This window comes from Oryx dammah, unplaced genomic scaffold (assembly GCF_014754425.2).
Source record: "Oryx dammah isolate SB20612 unplaced genomic scaffold, SCBI_Odam_1.1 HiC_scaffold_15, whole genome shotgun sequence".
In the NCBI taxonomy this organism is placed as follows: Eukaryota; Metazoa; Chordata; class Mammalia; order Artiodactyla; family Bovidae; genus Oryx; species Oryx dammah.
The window spans coordinates 36,340,257-36,367,911 of NW_024070199.1; the positions used below are offsets into that span (position 1 = coordinate 36,340,257).

A 27,655-nucleotide genomic window follows, 5' to 3' on the forward strand; every position below is an offset into this window, starting at 1 on the left:
TCCTTCTTTCACTTCCTGTGGGATTCCATTTACATATATTTTAGTATTCTTAAAGTTGTTTCAAATCCCTGTGATGCACAATTAATTTTTTCCCACAGTCTTTTCATTCCTATTTTCCATGTCTCTATTTAACATACTCAATATTCTTCAGCTTCATGAATATAAGGATTATTGATGTAGTAAACATTTTAATGTCCTTCCCTGCTAATTATGTAATTTATATTTTAACTGTTTTTACTAATTGATTTTTACCTCATTATGAATATTTTCTTGCTTCTTTATACATCAGAAATATTTTTCTTTTTAAATTTATATATTTATCTTAATTAGAGGATAATTACTTTACAATATTGTGATTGACCTAGGACAAATATATTCACAATTCATATGGAAATTTTAAATTGGATATTGGATGTGGTAAATTTTCCCTTTGGATGCTGGATATTTTAAAATTTTTATAGATTATTTCTGGCACTGTTTGCAAACACTGTTAATATCTTGGAAACAATTGTATTTTTTGAAGGCTTGTTGTTCAGGTTTTTTTAGCTGATGTGAGACCAGCCTTTAGACCAGGTTACTATTCCCCACTAGTAAGGCAATATTGTCTTCAGGGCTATACTGATGTCATGGGAATTATGAGTAATTTCCATGTTGGTGGGTGGGGACATCATTAAACTTGGCTCAATTTGAGACTCAAGGATTGTTCCCTATAATTCTGACCCGTACTATAACTCTCTCCTGAGAACTGAAGGGGTGTACACTTGCACAGTTCTCTGTGTGTAGCTCTCTCCTGTGAACCCTAACTATCTAGAGTCTCAAATCTCTCTTCTTGAGGAGACTGTTTGTCTCTGCATATATAGCCCTTCCATGTATGTGTTGGAAATTATTTCTAGAGTTGGGGCAATTGTAGAACTCACCTTGCCTGCTCCCCACCTCAGGAATCCATACTCTGCTGCCTGACGTTTGATGTAAAAAACTGTTCTTTCATTTATCTCTTCTACTTTCAAGTTGTTTGAGACAAGAGGATAAAGGTGGCCTTTGCTCCTCTATGTCTACCAAAATGGACATCCCCCTGCAATCAGAACTCTCTGAATGCCTTGTGGATGCTAGGCACTGTGCATGGGTGCAGACTAACTAGGAATATGTGTTGGGGCCTTGGGGAGCCCTGGTTTATGGGAGAAACATGACATTACAACTAGCATTTGCTATGGGGTATGTTCAGTTCAGTTCAGTTCAGTTCAGTCGCTCAGTGATGTCCAACTCTTTGCAACCCCATGGACTGCAGCACGCCAGGCTTCCCTGTCCTTCACCAACTCCTGGATCTTGCTCAAACTCACGTTCATAGAGTCGGTGGTGCCATCCAACCTTCTCATCCTCTATCGTCCTGTTCTCCTCCTGCCTTCAACCTTTCCCAGTAATAGGGTCTTTTATAATGAGGAAGTTTTTCACATCAGTTGGCCAAAGTATTGGAGCTTCAGCTTCAGCATCTGTCCTTCCAATGAATATTCAAGATTGATTTCCTGAAGCATTGACTTGTTGGATCTCTTTGTAGTCCAAGGACTCTCAAGAGTCTTGTCCAACACCACAGTTGAAAACCATTGATTCTTCATTGCTCACCATTGTTTGTGGTCCAACTCTCACATCCATACATGACAACTAAAAAAATCATAGCTTTGATTATACTGAACTATTTCTGCAAAGTAATATCTCTGTTTTTAAAATGCTGCTAGATTTGTCATAGCTTTTCTTCCAAAAAGCAAGCATCTTTTAATTTCATGGATGCAGTCATCATCTGCAGTGATTTTGGAGCCCCCCAAATTAAAGCCTCTCATTGTTTCCATTGTTTCCCCATCTATTTGCTATGATGTGATGGGAAAAAATGCCATGATCTTCATTTTATGAATGTGGAATTTAACCAGATGTTTCACTCTCCTCTTTCACTTTCACCAAGAGGCACTGTAGTTTCTCTTCACTTTCTGCCATGTGTCTTCTGCATATCTGAGGTTACTGAGATTTCTCCAAGCAACCGTGATTCCAGCTTGTGCTTCATCCAGTTGGGCATTTTGTATGATTTACTCAGCATATAATTTAAATAATCAGGGTTACAATATACAGCCTTTATGTACTCCTTTCCCGATTTGGAACCAGTCTGCTGTTCCAAGTTCAGTTTTAACTGTTGCTTCTTGACCTGCATACAGATTTCTCAGAAGGCAGATAAGATGGTCTGGTATTCACATTATGTAAGTTTTCCACAGTTTGTTGTGATCCACACAGTCAAAGGCTTTAGCATGGTCAATAAAGCCGAAGTAGATATATTTCTGGAATTCTCTTGCTTTTTCTATGATCCAATGGATGATGGCAATTTGATCTCTGGTTCCTCTGCCTTTTCTAAATCCAGCTTGCACATATGGAATTTCACAGTTTATGTACTGTTGCAGCCTTGCTTGGAGAAATTACTTTGGTAGCATGTGAGATGAGTGCAAGTGTGTAGTAGTTGAACATTCTTTGAAATCGCCTTTCTTTGGGATTGCAATGAAAACGACCTTTCCAGTTCTGTGGCCACTGCTGCATTTTCCAAATTTGCTAGCATATTGAGTGCAGCACTTTAACAGCATCATCTTTTAAGATTTGAAGTAGCTCTTCAATTCCATCACCCCCCCCCACTAGTTTTGCTCGTAGGTATGCTTCTTATGGCCCTCTTGACTTCGCATTTCAGGATGTCTAGTTCTAAGTGAGTGATCACACCATCCTGGTTATCTGGGTCAAAAATATCTTTTTTGTATAGCTCTTCTATATATTCTTTCAACCTCTTCTTAATATATTCTGCTTCTTTTAAGTCTATGGCATTTCTGTCTTTTGTAAGGCCCATCTTTGCATGAAATGATCCTTCCCTCACTCTAATTTTCTTGAGGAGATTTCTGGTCCTTCACATTCTATTGTTTTCCTCTGTTTCTTTCCACTGTTCACATAAGAAGGCTTTTAAAAATCCCTTCTTGTTATTCTTTGTAACTCTGCATTCAGATTGGTATGTCTTTCTTTTCTGATTTGCCTTTTGCTTCTCTTCTTTTCTAAGTTATTTCTAAGGCATCATCAGACAACCATTTTGCTTTTTGCATTTCCTTTTCTTGGAGATGGTCTTGATGAGTTATGTACAGATCAAAAAATGAAGATAACTGCATCCAGTTCCATTATTTCATGGCAAATACATGGAGAAACAATGAAAAGAGTGACAGACTTTATTTTCTTGCGCTCCAAAATCACTGCAGATAGTGATTGCAGCTGTGAAAAAAAAAAAGACGCTTGCTCCTTGAAAGAAAAGCTATGAAAAAAACTTGATAGCATACTAAAAAGCAGAGACATTACTTTACCAACAAATGTCTGTATAGTCAAAGTTACAGTTTTTCCAGAAGTCATGAGTGGATGTGAGAGTTGGCCCATAAAGAAATCTGAGCACCTAAGAATTAATGCTTTTGAACTGTGGTGTTGGACAAGACTCTTGAGAGTCCCTTGGAATGCAAGGAGATCAAACCAGTCCATCCTAAAGGAAATCAGTCCTGAATATTCATTGGAAGGACTGATGCTCAAGCTGAACCTCCATTACTTTGGACAGTTGATGGGTAGAACTGACTCATTATAAAGACCTCAATGCTGGGAAAGATTAAAGGCAGGAGGCAAAGCGGAAGACAGAAGATGAAATTCTGGGTGGCATCACCAACATGATGAACATGAGTTTGAGCAAGCTCTGGGAGTTAGTGAGGGACAGCGAAGCCTGGTGTGCTGTACCCCATGATATAGCAAAGAGTTGGACATGACTGAGAGACTTAACTGAACTGATGTACAGAGGACAATCAGGGAGCAGGCAGAAGTCTTTAAGGAAGGAGGAAGGAACAATTCATGGACAGCTGACAGTGATGGGTTGGCAAGTGGTTTAAGGCTGGAGAAGCTGTAGGGAAGCAATTCTATGCCAGGTGGAGAGAATGGTAAGAGAAAGGCAAGGCGGAAGTGCTGGGATTTCTCAGAGGACAAGATCCCTATTCTACTAAACTTTATCAATGCTCAATATTGTTAGCTGTTTGGAAACATGAGTTTTGTTTTGGAAGTGGTGGAGCAATATTCAATGGAATGGCTGAAGCTGAAGATGAAGCTCCAACACTTAGGCCATCTGATGTGAAGACCCAGCTCATTGGAAGAGACTCTGATGCTGGGAAAGACTGTGGGCAGAAGGAGAGGAAATAAAAGGATGAGATTGTGAGGTGGCATCACAGACTCAAAGGACAAGAGTTTGAGGAAACTCCACAAAATAGTGAAAGACAGGGAAGCCAGCTTTATGGCCGGACATGTGATCACAAAGAGTCAGACATGACTTAGCAACTGAACAATACCAATGAGGACACACGGTCTAATGAAGGCTCTGGTCCTGGTTGGAGTGGAGAAAGTTTTAGGTGGAAGGAGAGGCTTCCCATCCTCTGGTGCAGGTCCTTGAAACCAACGCAAGGAGCACAAGATTTTGAATGTGTTACCAGACATTATTTTCTAAAAAACAAAAAACTGTTTTCTGTAGGAGAGAGAGCTTTGACTGAGTTTGTTCTCTAGATTTTACTGAAGGGATTTGTTGAAGGGATCTGGAGTGTGCTGAGTCTGCAAAAACTAGGTGACTGGCTGCTGGAGGGCGAGGCTTGTGGTAGACATTCTGCACTAGGTGGAAAATGAATCCAGAAAATTGTCCCTTCTGGCGTTTACATGCCAATGTATCACATTGTTTCAGCAGATCACTTCAATGTTGTCTTGGGGCAAGCTAGAAATGTAGGATGGGTGGTTTGCTTTGGTCAATTCCTGTTGGTTGTTAGATGACTAAATGTCTGATTACTTCATTGAATGCTTGGAATCATGCTTGGGAAAGAAAACTAGATCAGGTTCACACATATTTCATCCTTAAACAGCAAGCATAGGAAGGTATCTAAGGCAACTGTAGGTAATTTAAACATGAGGGGAAAAATGGGGACAGTTTCATTTAACAGGCTGAGATTGGACTGTACAGGTTGCCATAGTTGTTGCTCTGACAAGAAGCCATAATAACTACTTGTTGCTACACTGGAGATGTGGGAATCTGAAAAGAGACCAAAACCTTACAACTCTCCTTGCAGTGTGATTTCAGGCTAGATGTAGTTGATAAGGAAAGGCTGACTGGTAAGGCTGAGGAAGGGAGTAATCTGAGCCAGTAATTAGTAGCTCTTTTGAGAGCTCAGAAAACAGAAGCATCAGCTCAGTCAGAGTTCTGTGTCATGGTTCAGATATAGATGTCATTTGGCTTGAATCAATATTTAGCCTTGGGGATGGCAGCCATATCCTCTAAACAGAAGATTTCCTTCTCCCCATGTGTCAGTACAATTCATAATTGTTCCAGACTCAGAAACCCAGGAAGTCCTCTCAGGGCCACTTGTTCTTAGCAGACACACACGCAATCTAGAAGGTGGAACTATCATCATGGTGCGCATTTTCCAGATGAGAAAACTGAGGTTAAGGGACTTGATCAAGGTCACACGGCTAAGCACATGAAAAGCCAAGCACAAACCCAGGGTAAAAGTCCTCAAATTGTGTGTTTTTGCTCCATACCAACTAGGAGTGGTGGATGGAGATCTGGCACCAATGGTTAGGCAGAAGCAAACAGTATTCAGGCTTAAATTGAAGTAAGTAAGGAAAGCCACTAGACCATTAACCTATGACCTAAATCAAATCCCTTATGAATTTATAGTGGAGATGAAAAATAGATTCAAGGGATTAGGGCTGGTAGCCTGAAGATCTATGGATGGAAGTTTGTAACACTGGACAAGAGGTGGTCACCAAAACCATCCCCAAGAAAAACAAGTGTGAGAAGGAAAAGGAGTTGCCTGAGGAGGCCTTAAAAACAGCTGAGAAAATAAGAGAAGTAAAAGACAAGGGAGACAGGGAAAGAGATACACAATGGAATGCAGAATTCCAGAGAATATCAAGGAGAGATAAGAAAGTGTTTGTAAGTCAACAGTGCAAGAATTAGAGGAAAATAATAGAATTTTAAAGAGTATAGAGCTCTTCAGGAAAATAAGGGCTACCAGAGGAACACTTCATGCAAGGATGGGCACAATAAAGGACAGAAAAGTCAAAGACCTAACAAAAGCAGAAGAGATTAAGAAGAGGTAGGAAGAATGCACAGAAGAACTGTTAAAAAACCAGTCATAATAACCAGGATAGGAATGATGCTGGGGCCACTCATGTAAAGCCAGATATACTGGAATATGAAGTGGGCCTTAGGAAGCATCACTACAAACAATGTTAGGAGAGGTGATGGAATTCCAGCTGAGCTATTTAAAAATCCTAAAGAATGAGGCTGTAAAAGTGCTGCATTCAATATGTCACCGAATTTGGAAAACAGCAGGGGCCACAGTGCTGGAATAGGTCAGTTTTCATTCCAATCCAAAAGAAAGTGAAAGTGAATTCCAAAGAATGTTCAAACTGTCATGCAATGTGCTCATCTCACTTGCTAGCAAGGTAACATTTAAAATCCTCAAGCTAAGCTTCAACACTACATGAACTGAAAACTTCCAGATGTACAAACTGGTTTGAGGAACCAGAGATCAAATTGCCAACATCCATTGGATCATAGAAAGCAAGATAATCCCAGAAAACCTTTCTGTCTGCTTCACTGACTATGCTAAAGCCTTTCCTTGTGTGGACCACAACAAATTGTGGAAAATTCTTAAGGAATGGGAATACCAGATCACCTTACCTGTCTCCTGAAAAGTCTGAATGTAGGTCTAAAAGCGGCAGTTAGAATCAGACACGGAACAACTGAAAGATTTAAAACTAGGAAAGAAGTGTGACAAGGTATACATTCTCACTCTGGTTTTTTAACTTGTATATTGGATACATCATTCGATATACTGGATTGCATAATTCCCAAGCTGGAATACAGATTGCTGGGAGAAATATCAACATCCACAGAGATGAAGATGACACTGACCTAATAGCAGAAAGCAAAAGAGAACTAAAGAGCCACTTGATGAGGAGAGGAGATGCAAAAATTGGCTTAAAACTCAAAATTTAAAAAACTATTTACAAAATTTTACTCAACATTCATGGCCTCATGTCGCTCCACTTCATGGCATATAGATGAGGGAAAAGTACATACAGTGGCAGATTTTATTTCCTTGGGCCCCAAAAGCACTACATACCTTCACTGCAGCCACAAAATTAAAAGACACTTGCTCCTTGGAAGGAAGAAAGGCTATGAAAAACCTGCGTAGTGTATTAAAAAGCAGAGACTCACTTTGCTACCAAGGTCTGCAGTGACACAGCTATGATTTTGCCAGTAATCATGTACAGACGTGTGCTCTGGACCATAAGAAAAGGTGAATGGGAAAAAATTGAGCTTTTGAACTGTGGTGCTTGAGAAGATTCTTGAGAGTGCCTTATACAACAAGGAGATCAAACCAGTCAATCGGAAAGAAAATCAACCTCCCTGCTGTCTCAGCTGAGGCATCTACTGAGGGCCTCCAGGTGGAAAGAATGGATGCTTTCACTGCACAAGTGCCTAACCATGGCAGCTCCAAGCAAATAGTTTGTAGCTCCACCCCTGGAAGAAGCTCAGAGAGGCTGAAGGCTCTGTGTACCCTGGGTCCCTCGATATATGCGTTGCATTCTCTGCAGCAGCATTGGAGGCCAAGGAAGGGGCATTCTGGGCCCTGGAAGTGGGGGATGGCTCAGGGATCCACTGGGGCCACCACTTACCAGGTTGGACTGGAAAGGACAGAGCAGGCATATGCGGCAGAGAGCCGGTGCTTGGTGTGTGGAACAAGAGGTAATAAGCTTTGCATGAAGTACCTCACCCAAACTCCCCTGGAGGAGAAGCCAAGTGACAAGATCATCTGAGATGGGATGAAGACAGTCTATTGCATTTCCCCTTATAATTCCTCTGAATGAGGAGGTGGTGGAGTTGTTGGGTCATCACAAACCCTTCCAGGGCCCAGACCATCTGCCAGTCACTATCCTTGGGGCTGCCTCTCCCCAGTTCCAGTCACATAGTTCTGGAGGAAATTGACAATCATATGTGCTGCTGGGTCAGGGCCAAAGACAATGTAAAGCCAATCAGAAGACCCCTTGTCCCTGCTAGGATGGCTGATCTGGGCTGTACATGTGAACTGAGGTGGGTCATTCAGAGAATACCCTTGAACTGTGATGTATGCAATCTTCTTTCCTTACTAGGTAATGCCTTTGGGATTTAAAACCCTAGGACAGGTAGCTTGGACTCCCTCACTAGGTGTAGAAGCCTTAAGGAGGAAAGTTGTCAGGCTAAGACCATGGAAAAAGAGTGAAGGGAAAGAGCGAGGGTAAGAGAGAATTGATGACTTCTGATTTCTTGGGTGCAGTCACTGAGATCTTTGTCTTTGCTCTGATTCTTGTGTCCTGATTCCCAGAATCATTTCAATGAATCTCCCTTTATCTTGAAGCCAGTTGCAGTTGGGCTCCTCTCCATTTTGATTCAGACTTGGTTCTAGATACTGCTCTCCCAGACACAAACAGAGGCACCGATTTGTTTCAGCACCATTAAGAGTGAAACACTTTATTCTTTCCTGAGAATAGGGTGTGCAGACCACCAAATAGAGTTCATCAGCATCCTGGGCAGGAGTACCCTAAGTGTGAGTGAGTTTGAGTTACTGATTCCTGAACCACTCCCAGCTTTTACACTGCCCGTGCCAGGCCAATCCTGTCATTTCCTCGATCAAAGACTGAGAAATACCGCCTCAGGAAGACGTCACCCAGGATCCAGGTCTCTCTAGATGGACTCACTTTGTTCTCTTTAAAGGTGGTATAGCAGTGGCCTCTAGAATCCTGGGGGAGTCAGAGACACACACCAGTCAGCATGAGCCCTTTCTGGTGACTCCCCCCAATATCCCAACATAGCACAATTTGTTTTATTTCCCACTTTTGGTAAGTATCAAGTGGTTTTCTCAGCAGCAGGGGATATGAGAGTTCATCCAAAACCAAAGAGGACCAAGACATGAGGTTGCCAGGCAGAAGGGTGTGGTGAGCAGAGGACTGGGAGTTGGGGAAACAAAGGAATGCAAAACAACAAAGTCCTTCTGTAGAGCGTAAGGAACTATATTCAGTATCCACTGATAAAACACATGAAAAAGAATAAGAAAGTATAACTGAGTTACATTGCTGTGCAGCAGAACTTAACACCACACTGAAGATTAGCCACACTTCAATATAATTATTTAAAAAGAACAAGTGTGTCCATAGTTCCCCTCACTCCCTGTTTCCGTTCTTCTGACTCCTGCTCCTTGTTTTCTCTGCAGAGAATGCTGGTTCTCCTCCATCCCCACAATCTGTACTTTGTTGAAAACAACTTCATTTTGTATTGGAGTATAGCTGATTAACAATATTCTGAGTTTCAGGTGGACAGTAAAGGGACTCTACCATATGTATCCATGTATCCTGGTCCCAAAGATCCCCCTCCCATCTAGGCTGTAATATAACTGAGTGGAGTTCCCTGTACTACACAGCATTTTGTTGTTGGTTATCCATCTTAAATATAGCAGTGTCCACAACACGTTCTTGAAGACTTAATTAAGTAACTATGGGAAGCCTCCTTCAGGCCACACTCACCCTCTTCAGCCACTCCCGGCTTGTTTGGGTAACTTACTCTGGTTCCCCATCCCCACTGGTCAGTCCATAGCCCTCATCACCCCTAGTAAGTCCCCAGTGCCCCAATGCAGACCACCTTGAGATGCCATTTGCATGGAATCCCGTGCAGTTTTGCCTAGAATCAAGCAACCCTCCATATGGCTGAATGTGTTTGTGGTTTTAGAATTCCTGCAATTACCTCCCTTCCTCAAAGCCTTCTTTGAGCCCATTAGCCTGCTCTGAACTCCCATAGGGAGCTGACATGAAGCCTCCACCCTGTGCCGGGGCTGAGCAGTCACTGTGTGCCCTTTATTCACCTTAGCGTCCAGCCTCCCCACAGAAGGGTCGGGTACCCCAACTCACAAAGGAGGCACCTGGCCAGAGCAAGGGGAAATGGCAGCTGAGAACTAGGGTGACCATGTAATTTATCATCCAAACCAGGAAAACTTTGAAAAGGGAAGGGAGACTGTTAACTTATGCTAGAATATCAGACTGGGACTGCCCCCAACCATTCTCTTTGTAACATGGCCTGTTTCAGGGACTGCTAGAGCTGACTTCCATGTTCATGCACCCAAGGGTTCAGATTGAACTGAAGCTCTTTGAGGACTGAGGACCTTAGTGTTCCCCTCTCCTTGTGACTCCCACTGTGCCAGCATGGTGTGGCATCTCCACATTTATTTCAAGAATATCAATTTCCCAGACTGTCCTTTAATCTCAAGTGGTTGGTTTTCTGGCAGGCACTGGCCCAGTCACAGGGCTCAGCAGCATCTGCAATGGTGTGACATGGCCTGTAGACTCCACCCTCCTCCCAGCAGCAGCCCAGGGGTTCCTCCAAGCTCCAGTTTGAGAAACAACCCTGAGTATTGTCCCCTCACCTTGAGGATGTAGTCTCGAGCTGGCACTGGGTAGTTGATGCCATTGATGGTGAAGATGATAGAGGGCAGAGTATTGACCGCAAAACATGAAACATAGTCCTATTAGAAAGAGAGGGTGAGAGGCTGGCCCTGGAGACCTTTGTGTTGTGTGGAACCTGAGAGTGACCCTTGGGCATGACCCTTTACCTCGGAACCCCATGGCGTGGCGCCAATGAGCTTCTGTATGTTATTGACCAGTCTTCTTGGGCCTTCGATCAGTGATGTCCCGGTGTCCACAACAGCCTCGCAGCCGCCAGAGCAAGCAATAACCTTTCTTTTCATGGAGATGCTGAGAGACAATGGAAGAAAGTGGGCATCAAGGTCACTATGAGTCTCCCCAGAGCTGCCCCCTTCCCGACTGTCTCCTAAACAGCCCTTCATCTCTTGCCCTCTTTTCATTTGCTCTAGACACAGCACCTTTCTTGGCATCCTTGAATGCAGTATTTGAATACACCAGGCTCTTTTGCACCTTGACACAGGATGGGCTTCTTTCTAAGAAGACTCCACTCCCTTTGACTAGCAAATTTCTTCCCATTTTCCAGATACCACCTTAATTGTATTGTTTTCGGGAAAACTTTCCCCTGGTGTTTATCAGTCTCCTGTCTTGGTCACTCTCTGTAGACCCTTCCTCATGTCTGCTGCTGCTGCTGCTGCTAACTCACTTCAGTCATGTCTGACTCTGTGTGACCCCATAGAAGGCAGCCTACCAGGCTCTGCCATCCCTGGGATTTTCCAAGCAAGAGTACTGGATTTGGTGGCCATTGCCTTCTCCTTCTCATGTCTAGCATGTACCAAAGTGACAGTTCACTATGTGGGTGAGTCACTTCATATACATCTGCCTTCTTAGATGTGAGGGCGAGTTTTATTCTCCTTGCCTCCCTAAAGTGCCTGAAACACAGTGGATGCCCAATGCTTGTCTGTTCAGTGAGTGAATGAAGACTGAGAAAACAGTAAGAAACATCCAGAGAGCTGTATCTAGTGGGGGACAAATATGGGTCACACACAGAGTAAAGATGGAGATTCACCGGGGCAGCAGATTCTCATAGCGGTGGGAGAGAGGGGCTCCTCTGGGAGAGGGTGTCTGCCAGCACTACTGCTACAACCAGTTCAGACCCTGAGACCCTGGTCAGGAAATACATGACTAGCACACAGAAACCCCCCAAAAGAGGTCAGCTTTTGTCTGAGGGTATCACACAGAACCCTATCAATTATGCCTCTTGTCCTCAGGTCACTCCTGGATCCCACCTTCCTGATTCTCTGTTATAGCCCCTGTCCCACTGTATGCCCATGAACGTGGGGTGTCTTTTTTATTAGTTGCTTTAATGGCTTAAGACTGCAGCCAAACTCTCTCGACTTTGGGGTAGCTGCTCCCTAAGGAGACCAGTTTTCCCCATTTGTTCAGGGCTTCCCTGTTTTTAAACAGACATTTATCTGTACTGATAACTTCCTATGTCCTAGGTAGACCTCGATTGTTGGTCTTCTTATCATAACTCTGTCCCTGATTCTCTGTTCACCATCTGTAGAGTCCCTTAACCATGCTCCCCACCTCAAAGGGCAGTGAGTGCAGCCCTCTACCAGCAGCCCAGACCTCTCTGGTGCCTTTTAGTTCCCTTGTCTGAGCCTGGCTCAGAAAGCCTGGGGATTATGAACCCATGTGTTGTTTGTGTATCCATGTGCTTATCTGTTTGTTTGTATGTGTGTTTGCACGTATCTCTGTGTGTGCTTGTGTGTCTCTGACTAGCTATGCATGTTTTCATGTGTCTCTGTGTAGGTTTATATGTGTCTGCTTGAGTGTTTCCATGTGTCTGTGTGTCTGTCTGTGTTGTTGTGGGTGGTGTATATGTCTGTGTGACTGTGTGTCTAGAATGCATTTGTGTGTGTCTGCCTGTGTCCATGTACAGTAGCAGGAGTATCACTTGGACTGATTCTCAGAGGGACAGGCTTACCGGTCCATATGTACACTCCAGTCACCTGCTTGGATCAATGGTACCCAGTTGAGCTCTCCCTTGTAGTAGCGGTGGTCCACCCCACCAAACATCACCACACTGCCCTTCCGCTTGTCTCTGTAGAGAGAAGAGAGGGGGTGATCCTTGGAGGACATTAACAACAGCACTGTCTGAGAGCTGTGCTTCTCCACCCATCAAGGCTCTAATAAGGTCCCCATGTACAGATGCAGAAATAGAGTCTAGGGGCAATTGAGATCCAGACTGAGGTCCCTAACTGGCTAATGAGTGGCACAGAGGAGGTTAGAAGTTAATCACTTGGCTGGGCTCCACCCACTAAGTCTTTTGAAGACGCCCTGGACCTCCTGCGACCTGAGTGCTAGAAACCCTCAGAGGATAGGGTGCTGAAGCGTTTGGCTTTCTCCTTGTCCACCTTGTCATTTTTCAGGAAAATCAAGGCCTAGGAATTCTATCGGTGTGGGTTCAGGTCACTCAGAGTTGCCTCCCATGGCCTGTGACCTCAACTATCCAAAGGGCTTCACACTAGAAGGCACCCCACTTCTGCTCTCCCTGTCTTGAAATGTTTAATATTTCTTGAACAAGGGGTACCACACTTTTGTGTCCTACACTTTCGTTTTTCACTGGCTCCTACAAATTGGGTAGCTGGTCCTGGGCTCCCAGTGAAATGCTAGTGAGGAAGGAAAGATATCCATCATCCTTCTCCCTCCTTCCTTATCAAATTCATAAGCAAATCCTAATGCGTTTTCCTTCAACTTGATTCCTGTTACCTTCCATTAGTCTTCCTCCTCACTCACTGCCCCTCCCCCACCCCCCAAGACCAAGTTACTGGTCTTGAGCTCAGGAGTATGGTTGTGTTCTAATAGAAAGTTATTTATAAAAGCCAGTGGTGAATCCAGGTAGGGCCCTGGGGCCATAGTTATCCTGGGTTAGATTATCTCACAGAATACTTTTTTATCAAGTGTCCTATAATTTTCGTGCAACTGAAAGCATCTTACAGCTAATTTGGAGAAAGGGATTGTCCATCTCAGACTTACTTGCTCAAGTAGAAGGCAAAAACAGGCTCAGAAATGGCACCTTGATTCTTCAGGTTGTCAAAAATAGGGATGGCTCCAGAGAAGGATAGTTTGGGGTAGTTCAAGCCCAAGACGCCATCAAAAGGTATACCCTCAAACCCATATTCCGCCACGCTTAGACCGAACGGCTGGTCAGTACTTACAAGGTCCCCAATCTGTGGGAGAGAAGAGTATTCCCACTACAGATATGTGAAATGGGGCTAGGACTGGGCTGGGGTGCATTGCCATAAGATCCTTGGAAAAGAATTGAGGCTGGGCACTGTCTTCGGTGGCCCACAGATGGTTAGACCAAGCTGGGAGAGGAATCTGGCTTCCATTTGAGAGAAGCTGTGAATTTTAAAACATCTGCCCCTCTGAAAAACCCCACTTGAGTAAGTCAAATTGGTCTGATGGCTTCTGTACAGGTGGGGCAACCAAGAGTCAGGCCAGGTCCCATTGGTGCCTCTTTATGGACAAAACAATAGAGAGCAAGATAGCCTTCTCTTTGGCATCACTGTGGGCTAATGACAGGAATGGATTGCATTCTCTGTAATGTACTGGGAATTCTGTATCTGTCCAGGAAGACAGAAGCCGAAAACTCAATCTTGCTTGCAGGGTTCTATGAAATTACTGCCTGGTAAATTCCCTTTTGGGGATACGTGTGTATTTCCGTGAGTGTGTGTGACAGAGAAAGAGAGAGAAGGGGGAACTACTTTAGTACTTTGGGGGAGGCAGGACATAGGTTTATTAGACTCTTAATGGTCTTCTAGAGTGATAACTCATTTATCAGACTCCTTGAATTCTCAGGCCTCCAGTTTCCCATTCTGGATTCCTGAAGCCCTCGTCTGCTCCCAGGGTCCCCAGATCAGTTTTATCCTGTCCCCAAACACCCCACAGCAACTTCAGTCCTGAAAAGCCAGCCTAACTCCACCTTTTACCACATGTGTGCCCTCAGCAAGGCCCTTGCTGTCTGCATCTCAGTTTCTCATATGCCATGAGTTAATCAGAGTAACTGCTGTGTGGGGTTGTTGCAGAATTAAACCAGTTATCACCTGAAAGTGCCTGGAACAGTCTGTGAAGATAAAAGTGTGTGCTTTTATCCCCTCTTCTCACAGCCAGCAAAATGAGCCTTGAATTGCTCATGGGCAGAGGAGCTGCAAGTCCACACCTCAAGCCACTCTCTGGGTTAGCTAATCTGTTTGCTCATGTGTCACCACGAGCACTGCCTACCCAGGGACATGTTCCTGTGGATAAGATGGCCAATATCTATATGAGATAGGCTAGGGAGGGTCCTGCCAGATGGTCCTGCATCTGTTTTGCAAGCAGCGGTCACTCCATAGCCAGTCCTAACTCAGCATTTGTTACATTGTTACCCGAACTGTGTCATGAACAACAACTCCTTTCATTCTCCCAGATCCATACATGATCCCGAACGTCTTATTGGCATGCCGGAAGGTGGAAGACTGACGATGTCTGAACCTAACGTGTGTAGCTGCAGACACAAGGGATGAGTATCATCAGGTGCCAAGAGTGGAAACAGGACCACAGGGCAAGTGAAAGATGGTCTGGGAACGGGATGTCTGTACTCACAACAGGTTGGGCTGATGCAAAAGATGGAGGGCACCCACAAGTCAGATGAGCCTGTGTCAAAGATAACCTGGAATTCTTGAGGGGGTGTTCCAATGGTGATGTTACCCACGTAGAGCTTCTACAGGGAAAAGAAGGGAGTGGGTTAGTGCAGAACTGGCTACCCTCTGTTCCCACACTGATACCTCCCTCTGGGTATCACATATCTCTTGAGACCACTTTCTAACCACTGTGCAGCTCAAAGACTTTGGTCACAGAGGAATCTGCATTTGATATATTTTTCCTGTGCTACATTTTATGCAGGATATTGACTCTATGACCAGACATTGAAGTGGTACCTCCTGCATGGGAAGCCCAGAGGCATAACCACTGGACTTCCAGGAATGCTAGACACCCAGGGAAGTCCTGGTGCCTTCATTTGAGAAGCTATGTAGCCTCTTCAAACCCAGCCTTAGCACCCCCTTCTCCAGGAGGTCCTTCTTGATCAACCCCAGCCACTCCCTCTAAACTCAGACCACATCCAATCAACACCACACAGGTAACCCTTTCACTTGACATGTATTTACTCTTTGCCTATCTCTTAGGCTGGCATGGGCATTCTTGAAGACAAACTAAGCCCGTTGGCTAATCTAAAGACAGTAACCCCAGTGTTAGATTCTTATGGCCTTAAACACCATACGGGTTCAATAACTTTTTACTGCTGTGGTTCTTGCATCTGTGGAAACTGAATTCCTCTGCCTTGGGATTCACAATTGCTTTGCAGTTGGTTCTACCTTTTGAAAGTGATGGTTCACTCTTCATCTGTAACTGAGTGGCTCACTTAGTTTAGAAGGAACAATCGCCCTCAAACTAATGACACATCTTTGATGCAGAAATGGATATTTACCTGCCACCTGGTAATAGCTGGGCCCAGTCACAAAGACCAACAATTAAGGATAAAAGTGCCTTCTCCTCTGTGTGGGGTCTCTGTTTTCCAGTGTCTCTGCCTCCTGCAGGAACCCCAAACCCAACATCCAACCTGACACCTCCAGATGAGCCCCGGTGCTAGGCTAGAGCACTGGGGGAGCTGTGGAGAACTATCCTCCCAAAATACTCACATCCATGATGTTTCTCAAGGGGTGAAGAGTTAGATTTGAGCCACGAAAGGAAATCTGGGACAGTCTGTAAGCATGCTCCTTCAGGAAACTGTTCAGCATGTTTTTTCCATTGAGGGCTTTTCTCATGGTCTTCACTCTCCTTACAGGTATTCTTTCACCAAGCATTTGACAAAGGAAACAAAGAATATGCTACAACCAGCTGTCAGTGTTAAGGTATAACTATCATTGTAATGGCCATGTATACTTTCTAATTATTTTTATGAGACACATTATTATCAGAATTTTATGTATATACCATAGCAAGGACATAGATTTGAATACAGGTTCTGTTCTGCAATCTTGGGTAAGCCATATGACCATGTGGTATCTCAGTTTCCCCTTTGGTAAAATGGTGGAATGTAACAATAGAAACCCACAAATAGAATATCTTGAGGATAAGTGAAGTGATGGATATAAGGTACTTGATAAATAGGAAGTCTCAACAATGATAGCCATTAGCATTGCTGTTGCCATCCCACTCTATCCGTCTCATAGAACCTCAAGGAAGGAGGTAGAATGGGGACCCATCCTCTTTTAAAAGGGAGCAGTTTGAAATGCAAGAGGTTTCTGAGTTGGCTGTGGTCACAGTGCTTGTCAGATAAAAAACAGTGTATATGAAACAATGTATCTTTCCCCAAGTTGAAAGAGAAGAGAGAGTTGAAAGAAGAATCCAAGTTATAGGGAACAAGTAAGGGAAATTCAGAGGCTTGGGAAGGAAGGATGAGTCAAATGAGAAATTAAAAGACAACAACATAGAGAAAAATACACTCCCAGTGACTTCCAAAGAGAGGGAGAGATAAATGACAGTGATACAGAGATGCAGACATAGACATATACACACTGAAGTAGACAGGGAAAAAAGAGGGCATGTTGAATAACATGTAGAAAAGTGCTATTCCACAGGACCACACCGACATCTGCATAGACTGTGCACTTAACAGTTGCAAGGAGTTGCATTTTCAACAGGTCATGACATGACTGGACCCCAAGAGTTGTGCAACCATGCAAATCTACACCAAGATCTTGGGACCCACAGTTCCTATAGCAAGTTACTTATCAAAAAGAAAGAGTTGGACTTTAAGGTTCTTAGGGAGATATTCCATTCCCTTCTAAACATGATGGGTGGAAGAATATGCAGATGAAAAGAAAAATCCGAGAAAGGTATATGATGTGGCTTACTGTCCTCATACTTACTTGACTATGCACTCTGAGAAGGCCACCAGCCCAAGGAGCACAACCCACTTCATGCTTCTTTCCTGGCTCCAAGTACTCAGGGAAGCTTGGGTTCTTAGCATGTAGTGGTGACCAGTAGCCCTTAGTTATATATGCTCTGACCTACCTTAGTTTTCCCCTTTAGGCCACTAAAAGATCTGAAAAAAAAAAAAAACCACAAAGATCTCGATAAAATCTTTACCTTCATCAGTGTCCGTGGTGAGTAGCCTTTGAAGCTTCTCAGAATGGAGAGAATTGAAGTGCAATCTCTTCCTTGAAGCTTGGCTGGAAAATCAAACTGATCTGCATGGACAACTACAAAGATGGAGAACCTTGACTACTTGGAGAAAAAACTAAGAATATCATGAAAATGGATACTAGAGGCCATGCTCGACACCCATGGTTTCATGCCATTTCATGAGATATGCATTACTGTCTTCATTGGAGAGGAGATTGCTAGGAGGATAAATTGTCCAATGGCAAAATGAAGACTTCAGGGACAGCCCAGGGACATACAACTGGCTTTAGTTAGTAGGTCTAATGGCAGACATCAAGGGCACCTATGATGCCAGTCTGCATCAAAGATTTAGGGCAGGACAGTATGTCAATTGTATGGTTTCAGTACTGGAAGAAATGTCATATGGATCTATAAGATATTTTATATCATTCAACAACTGTACAAGGAAGAACTGTGTGCTAGGTTCTGGGTTAAAGGTTTCAAAGTCAAAGTTGATCAAGACAAAAGTAGTCTTCATCTTAAGATAGCTAGAAGTCTAGTTCTCACTAGACTCATGTTCCAAGGAGGCAGGAGATATGATACCAAGACTAGGTGGCCATGTTGGACCCTGGGCAGCACAGGCCTTACCACTGGGAGCAGCCTTACTTCCACTTCACCCATGCTGGAAAGCAGGACAGTTAGCCATGTTTTCAAGAGAATCAGAAGTTTGGATATTTATGTACAGTCTACTGATTTTAATGTTAGCAACTTCTTTTTTTTCTTTCCTGAAAAAACAGTGGGAATGAAATCTGCACAGCGATGTGCTGGAATCAGCTTTCAGTCTATGCAGGTTTTTATTTCTGGCCTAGAGTTCGGAGCGCAGTGGGGACAGAGAGGAATTTGATTCATGTTTGTTGATTTACAAAGAGATATATGCATACTAAACATGCTGACTCATTGGAAAAGACCCTGATATTAGGAACGATTGAAGGCAGGAGGAGAAGTGGAAGACAGAGGATTAGATGGTTGGATGGCATCACCAAGTCGATGGACATGAGCTTGAGCAAGCTCCAGGAGTTGGTGATGGATAGGGAAGCCTGGCATGCTGCAGTCGGTGGCATTGCAAAGAGACGGACACAACTGAAGGACTGAACTGAACTGAACAAATTGAGAACAAAGACAAATCTAATTGCATCAAGTTTTTGACTAGCTACCTATAACAACACATTGCTTAAGTGGCTTTAAAATTCAGACTTATGACTCTACATTCAGAGTGGAATATCTTCTAAGGAAAAACAAAAATACTGCCCATCAAAAACAAAACCATTTTAATTTTAATTTTAATTAAAATTAAAAGCTTCAGCACAACAAAGGAAAACATAAGCAAACTGAAAAGACAGCCTTCCGAATGGGAGAAAATAATAGCAAATGAAGCAACTGACAAACAACTAATCTCAAAAATATACAAGCAACTCCTGCAGCTCAATTCCAGAAAAATAAACGACCCAATAAAAAAATGGGCCAAAGAACTAAATAGACATTTCTCCAAAGAAGACATACGGATGGCTAACAAACACATGAAAAGATGCTCAACATCACTCATTATTAGAGAAATGCAAATCAAAACCACAATGAGGTACCACTTCACACCAGTCAGAATGTCTGCGATCCAAAAATCCGCAAGCAATAAATGCTGGAGAGGGTGTGGAGAGAAGGGAACCCTCCTACACTGTTGGTGGGAATGCAAACTAGTACAGCCACTATGGAGAACAGTGTGGAGATTCCTTAAAAAATTGCAAATAGAAATGCCTTATGACCCAGCAATCCCACTGTTGGGCATACACACAGAGGAAACCAGAATTGAAAGAGACACATGTACCCCAATGTTCATCGCAGCACTGTTTATAATAGCCAGGACATGGAAACAACCTAGATGTCCATCAGTAGATGAATGGATAAGAAAGCTGTGGTGCATATACACAATGGAGTATTACTCAGCCATTAAAAAGAATACATTTGAATCAGTTCTGATGAGATGGATGAAACTGGAGCCAATTATACAGAGTGAAGTGAGCCAGAAAGAAAAACACCAATACAGTATACTAACACATATATATGGAATTTAGGAAGATGGCAATGATGACCCTGTATGCAGGACAGCAAAAAAGACACAGATGTGTATAGCGGACTTTTGGACTCAGAGGGAGAGGGAGAGGGTGTGATGATTTGAGAGAATGGCATTGAAACATGTATAATAACATGTAAGAATCGAAATGCCAGTCTATGTCTGATGCAGGATATGACACGCTTGGGGCTGACGCGCGGGGATGACCCAGAGAGATGTTGTGGGGAGGGGGGTGGGAGGGGGGTTCATGTTTGGGAACGCATGTACACCTGTGGTGGATTCATGTCAATCTATGCCAAAACCAATACAGAATTGTAAAGTAAAAATTAAAAATAAATAAATAAATTAAAAAAAAAACAAAACAAAAACAAAACCAAAGAAAACCAAAAGAAATAAAGAAAGAAATCTGAAACTGTGTTCAACAACTTCAGTTCAGTTCCGTTGCTCAGTCATGTCTAACTCTTTGTGAGTCCATGAACGGCAGCACACAAGGCCTCCCTGTTCATCACCAACTCCTGAAGTCCACACATACTCATGTCCATTGAGTTGGTGATGCTATCCAACCATCTCATCCTCTGTCATCCCCTTCTTTTCCTGCCATCAATCTTTCCCAACATATGGGTCTTTTCAAATGAGTCATCTCTTCGAATCAGGTGGCCAAAGTATTGGAGTTTCAGCTTCAGCATCAGTCCTTCCAGTGAACATTTAGGACTGATTTCCTTTAAGATGGACTGGTTGGATCTCCTTTTAGTCCAAGGGACACTTGAGAGTCTTCTCCAACACAACAGTTCAAAAGCGTCAGTTCTTTGGGGCTCAGCTTTCTTTATAGTCCAACTCTGACATCCATACACGACCACTGGGAAAACCATAGCCTTGATTACACAGACTTTTGTTGACACAGTAATGTTTCTGCTTTTCAACATGCTGTCTAGGTTGGTCACAACCTAGACACACTTTCCTTTCAGTGTGTAAGCATGTTTTAATTTCATGGCTGCACTCAACATCGCAGTGATTTTGGAGCCCAGAAAAATGAAGTCAACCACTGTCTCCACTGTTTCCCCATCTATTTCCCATGAAGTGATGGGACCAGATGCCATGATCTTAGTTTTCTAAATGTTGAGCTTTAAGCCACCATTTTCACTCTCTTCTTTTACCTTCATCAAGATGTTCTTTCATTCTTCTTCACTTTCTGCCATAAGGGTGATGTCATCTGCATATCTGAGGTTATTGATATTTCTCCTGGCAATCTTGATTCCATCCTTGCTTCCTCCAGCCCAGCGTTTTCATGATGTAATCTGCATATAAGTTAAATAAGCAGAGTGACAATATACAGCCTTGATGTACTCCTTTCATATTTGGAACCCATCTGTTGTTGCATGTCCAGTTCTAACTGTTGATTCCTGACCTGCATATAGGTTTCTCAAGAGGCAGGTCAGGTGGTCTGGTATTCCCATCTCTTTCAGAATTTTCCATATTTTATTGTGATCCACACAGTAAAAAGCTTTTGCATAGTCAGTAAAGCAGAAGTAGGTGTTTTTTTGGAATTCTCTTGCTGTTTCAATAATCCATCAGATGTTGGCAATATGATCTCTGGTTCCTCTGCCTTTTCTAAAACCAGCTTGAACATCTAGAAATTCATGGTTCATGCATTGCTGAAGCTTGGCTTGGAGAATTTTAAGCATTACTTTACTAGCCTGTGAGGTGAGTGCAACTGTGCGGTAGTTTGAGCATTCTTTGGCACTGCCTTTCTTTGGGATTGCAATGAAAACTGACCTTTTCCAGTCCTGTGGCCACTGCTGAGTTTTCCACATTTGCTGGCATATTGAGTGTAGCACTTTTGCAGCATCATCTTTCAGGATTTGAAATAGCTCAACTGGAATTCCATCACATCCACTAGCTTTGTTCATAGTGATGCTTCCTAAGGCCCATTAGACTTCACATTCCAGGATGTCTGGCTCTAGGTGAGTGATTACACCGTCATGATTATCTAGGTAATAAAGATCTTTTTTGTACTGTTCTTCTGTGTATTCTTGCCACCTCTTCTTAATATCTTCTGCTTCTGTTAGGTCCATACCATTTCTGTCCTTTATTGAGCTTATCTTTGCATGAAATATTCCTTTGGTATCTCTAATTTTCTTGAAGAAATCTCTAGTCTTTCCTATTCTATTGTTTTCCTCTATTTCTTTGTACTGATCGCTGAGGAATGCTTTCTTATCTATCCTTGCTATTCTTTGGAACTCTCCATTCAAATGGCTATATCTTTGCTTTTCTCCTTTGTTTTTTTTTTTTTGTTTGTTTGTTTCCCTTATTTTCACAGCTATCTGTAAGGCCTTCTCAGACAGCCATTTGGCTTTTTTGCATTTCTTTTTCTTTAGGGTGGTCTTGATTCCTGTCTCCTGTACAACATCATGAACTTCCATCCATAGTTCATCAGGCACTCTGTCTATTAGATCTAGTCCCTTAAATCTACTTCTCACTTCCACTGAATAATCCTAAGGGATTTGATTTAGGTCATACCTGAATGGTCTAGTTCTTTTCTCCACTTTCTTCAATTTCAGTCTGATTTTGGCAATAATACGTTCATGATCTGAGCCACCATCAACTCCCAGTCTTGTTTTTGCTGACTTTATAGAGCTTCTCCATCTTTGGCTGAAAAGAATATAATCAATCTAATTTTGGTGTCGACCATCTGGTGATGTCCATGTGTAGAGTCTTCTCTTGTGTTGTTGGAAGAAGGTGTTTGCTATGACCAGTGCGTTCTCTTGGCAGAACTCTATTAGCCTTTGTCCTGCTTCATTCTGTACTCCAAGACCAAATTTGCGTGCTACTCCTTGTGTTTCTTGACTTCCTACTTTTGCATTCCTGTCCCCTATAATGAAAAGGACATCTTTTTGGGGGTGTTAGTTCTAGAAGGTCTTGTAGGTCTTCATAGAATTGTTCAACTTCAGTGTTACTGATAGGGGCATAGACTTTGATTACTGAGATATTGAATGGTTTGCCTTGGAAATGAACAGAGATCATGCTGTCATTATTGAGATTGCATCCAAGTACTGCATTTCAGACTCTTTTGTTGACTGTGACGTCTAGTCCATTTCTTCAAAGGGATTCCTGCCCACAGTAGTTGATATTTGGTCATCTGAGTTAAATTCACCCATTCCAGTCCATCTTAGTTCACTGATTCCTAGAATGTCTATTTTCACTCTTTTCATCTCCTGTTTGACTACTTCAAATTTGCCTTGATTCATGGACCTAACAATCCAAGTTCCTATGCAATATTGCTCTCTACAACATCAAATCTTGCTTCTATCACCAGTCCCATCCACAACTGGGGGTTGTCTTTGCTTTGGCTCCATCCCGTCATTCTTTCTGGAGTTATTTCTCCACTGTTCTCCAGTAGCATATTGGGCACATACCGACCTGGGGAGTTCATCTTTCAGTGCCCTATCTTTTTGCCTTATCATTCTGTTCATGGAGTTCTCAAAGTAAGAATATTGAAGTGGTTTGCCATTCCCTTTTCCAGTGGACCACATTTTGTCAGACCTCTCCACCATGACCCATCCATCTTGGGTGGCCCCACACAGCATGGCTTAGCTTCCTTGAGTTAGACAAGGCTGTGATCCGTGTGATAGATTGGCTAGTTGTCTGTGATTGTGGTTTCAGTCTGTCTGCCCTCAGATGTCCTCTCTCAGTTCCTACCATCTTACTTGGGTTTCTCTTACCTTGGATGTGGGTTATCTCTTCACGGCTGCTCCAGGAAAGTGCAGCCGCTGCTCCTTACCTTGGAAGTAAGTTAGCTCCTCTGGGCTGCCATGCCTGATTTGAACGTGGGGTAGTTCCTCTCCACCGTGCTTCTGCACTGCTGTTGCAGCTGCCACATATCTGCACTGCCATCGCAGCTGAGGCGAGCAATAATTCAACAACTTATTGTTCCTCCTATTGTTTCTGTTATTGTGACAGAATCATATGTATGTTAACAGGTAAAAGTAAGACAATAATCAAAACTAATGTTCTGAATTAAGTCTTTCAGTGGCTAGAAAATGAGGTTCACACATAACATAAAGGAGTTTAATTCAAACCCTGCTGTCTTAAATCTTGAACTGAAAGCATAAGTTTGTACCAAATAATTATATTCCTTTTTTATTTTAATTTTTAAGGAAAATGTGTACTTTTCCTCTGACCACTGTAAAGCTGAGAGGCAATGACAACTTGATAACAGTGACTATTCTGAGGTCTAACATGTAGCTTCTAAATACATTTCCCAACAGATGATCTTATAGAGATGACTGATTTCAGAACTAGTTAAAGAAACGCACAAAATAATCTTGGGAATCTTGAAGAACCAGAAACCTGAGGGACTTCAAAGAGCAATGGCGACTGGACAGAAAGTTTAGGAATCCAAATGAAAATCCCAAACATCTACCACTTTTTTGGGCAGAATGATGGTTCTGCTTCTCAACACACTGTTTATGTTTCTCATAGCTTTCCTGCCAAGAAGCAATAGCCTTCTGATTTTATGGTTGCAGGCACCATCCGCAGTGGCTTTAGAGGCTAAGATGAAGAAAGCTGTCACTGCTGTCACCTTTCTTCCTTCTATTTGCCATGAAGGTTTGGGCTGCATGCCATGATCTTAGTTTTTTTATATTTAATTTTATGATGGCCAAAAGTGTCCAAATGTTATTAGAAAGCATCTAATTTGTCACTGTGATAGATTGCTAAGGCACCAACTCACCATTCTGAGCACTGAGAAAGGAAAATAATCATCAGTATTTGTGCTATTTTTGTTTCTATTAAGCATAGGTTATATAACTACAAACAGTTCCAGGAAAACAAGCTAGACTGTCTCTTCTGGGGGTGATGAGAGAGTGATGAAGAGCAGCTATAATACAGATGAGACCTCATTCACTGGCCTGCAGCTCACCTCCTGCTGTGGAGGTCTGGTTCCTAATAGACCAAGGACTGGTACTGGTCCTGACCCTCTGTGCTGGTATTGTGGACTTGTGCTCCAAACTTAATAGTGGGACATTCTGCAAAACAAAGCATCCTGCTTCCTCTCAGTTTTTGAACAAATGAATGCCATTAAAATTGGGAGAGGGACAGTTATTTCATCTGAAAGGAGAGCAACCAAGTGCAACATAAGACTACATTCTTTCAGTAAACTGTGCAAAGAGATATGCTTTTTGAGAATCAGGAAAAAAAAATCAAATAACTAACTAACTAAATAAAGTAAAATAAATAACCTAACTGTACACCTAAAGCAAATAGTAAAGGGAAAAATGAAGAACCCCAGGGTGAGTAGAAGGAAAGAAATCTTAAAAATTAGGCAGAAATAAATACAAAAAAAAAAAAAAGATCATAGCAGAAATCAACAAAGCCAAAATCTGGTTCTTTGAGAGGATAAATAAAATTGGCAAACCATTAGCCATACTCATCAAGAAACAAAGGGAGAAAAATCAAATCAATAAAATTAGAAATGAAAATGGAGAGATCACAACAGACAACATAGATAAACAAAGGATCATCAGAGACTACTCTCGGTAATCATATGCCAATAAAATTGACAATTTGGAAGAAATGGACAAATTCTTAGAAAAGTACAACTTTCCAACTCTGAACCAGGAAGAAATAGAACATCTTAACACATGGATCAGAAGCACAGAGATTGAAACTGTAATCAGAAATCATCCAGCAAACATAAGCCCAGGAACAGATGGCTTTACACCTGAATTATACCAATATTTAGAGAAGACCTATCACCTATCCTACTCAAGTTCTTCCAGAAAATTACAGACAAAGACAAACTGCTAAACTCATTCTATGAGGCCACCATCACCCTAATACCAAAATCTGACAAAGATGCCACAAAAAAAGAAAAAGAAAAAGAAAAAAATTACTACAGGCCAATATCACTGATGAACATAGATCATAGATCAGGTGGACACATATTTGGTCATTAAACAGCAAGCATAGGAAGGTTTCTAAGGTAACTGTAGGTAATTTAAACATGAGGGGCCAAAGAGGGACAGTTTCATTTAACAGGCTGAGATTGGACTGTACAGGTTTCCATAGCTGTTGCTATGACAAGTAAGCATAATAGCTACTTGTTGCTATGCTGGAGATGTGGGAAACCGAAAAGAGACCAAAAGTCTTACAACTCTTTTTGCAGTGTGATTTCAGGCTAGAAGTAGTTGACAAGGAAAGGCTGATTGGTGAGGCTGGGAAGGGAGTATTCTGAGCTAGTAATCAGTAGCTCTTGTTGGAGGCCAGAAAACAGAAGCATCGGCTCAGTCAGAGTTCTGTGTCATGGTTCAGAGATAGATGTCATTTAGCTTAAATCGATATTTAGCCTTGGGGATGGCAGCCATAACCTCTAAACAGAAGATTTCCTTCTCCCCAGGTGGCAGAATAATTCATATTTATTCCAGAGTCAGGAATGCAGAAAGGAATCTCAGGGGCATTTTTTCTTAGCAGGCACGCATGCAATCTAGAAAGTGGAACTATAATCTTGGAGCCCATTTTCCAGTTGACAAAACTGAGGTTAAGAGACTTGATCGAGGTCACACAGATAAGCACTTGAAAAGCCAATCACAAGCCCAGGGTAACTGTCCTCAAATTTTGTGTTTTTGCTCCACACACATTGGGAGTCGTGGGTGGTGATCTGGCACCAATGTTTAGGCAGAAGCAAGCAGCATTAAGGCTTAAATTGAAGTAAGTAAGGAAAACCACTAGACCATTAAGCTATGACCTAAATCAAATACATTATGAATTCATAGTGGAGATGAATAATAGACTCCAGGGATTAGGTCTGTTTACCTGAAGAACTATGGATGGAGGTTTATAACACTGTATGGGAGGTGGTCACCAAAACCATCCCCAAGAAAAACAAATGTGAGAAGGAAAAGGGGTTGCCTGAGGAGGCCTTAAAAACAGCTGAGAAAATAAGAGAAGTGAAAGGCACAGGAGAAAGGGAAAGATTACTCAATGGAATGAAGACTTCCAGAGAATAGCAAGAAGAGATTTGAAAGTCTTCATAAGTGAACAGTGCAAGAATTAGATGAACATAATAGAATTGTAAAGAGTATAGATCGCTTTAGGAAAGTTGGAGCTACCAGAGGAACACTTCATAAAAGGATGGGCACAATAAAGGACAGAAAAGTCAAAGACCTAACAGAAGCAGATGAGATTAAGAAGAGGTAGCAAGAATGTACAGAAGAACTGTAAAAAAAAAACAAAACAAAACAAAAAAAAAACAGTCATAATGACTGGGATAGGGATGCTGCTTGGGTCACTCATGTAATGCCAGATATACTGGAGTATGACATCAAGTGGGCCTTAAAAAGCATCACTACAAACAATGATAGGAGAGGTGATGGAATTCTAGTTGAGCTATTTAAAAGTCCTAAAGAATGAGGCTGTAAAAGTGTTGCATTCAATATGTCAGCAAAGTTGGAAAACTCAGCAGTGGTCCCAGTGCTGGAAAAGGTCAGTTTTCATTCCAATCCAAAAGAAAGGAAATTCCAAAGAATGTTCAACCTATCATGCCATTGTGCTCATCTCACTTGCTAGCAAGGTAATGTTCAAAATTCTTCAAGCTAAGCTTCAACACTACATGAGCTGATAAGTTATAGATGTATAAGCTGGTTTGAAGAACCAGAGATCAAATTACCAACATCCATTGGAGCATAGAGAAAGCAAGGGAATCCCAGAAAACATTTCTGTCTGCTTCACTGACTATGCTAAAGCCTTTCACTGTGTGGACCACAACAAACTGTGGAAAATTCTTAAGGA

At 42.4% G+C, this 27,655-nt stretch overlaps 1 protein-coding gene across 1 annotated transcript; it reads right to left on the bottom strand.

Moving 5' to 3' along the window:
* Positions 1 to 8,709: 8,709 nt before the first annotated feature.
* On the bottom strand, positions 8,710 to 17,611 carry LOC120874494 (pregnancy-associated glycoprotein 1-like). Its single transcript, XM_040255922.1, has 9 exons — positions 17,511 to 17,611; positions 16,278 to 16,428; positions 15,184 to 15,301; positions 14,967 to 15,085; positions 13,576 to 13,769; positions 12,524 to 12,640; positions 10,725 to 10,866; positions 10,539 to 10,637; positions 8,710 to 8,865 (listed from the first exon to the last, which is right to left on the bottom strand). The coding sequence occupies exons 1-9, from the start codon at positions 17,609 to 17,611 to the stop codon at positions 8,716 to 8,718; spliced, it is 1,191 nt and encodes a 396-aa protein (XP_040111856.1). The 3' UTR covers positions 8,710 to 8,715.
* Between the last annotated feature and the right edge of the window lie 10,044 nt (positions 17,612 to 27,655).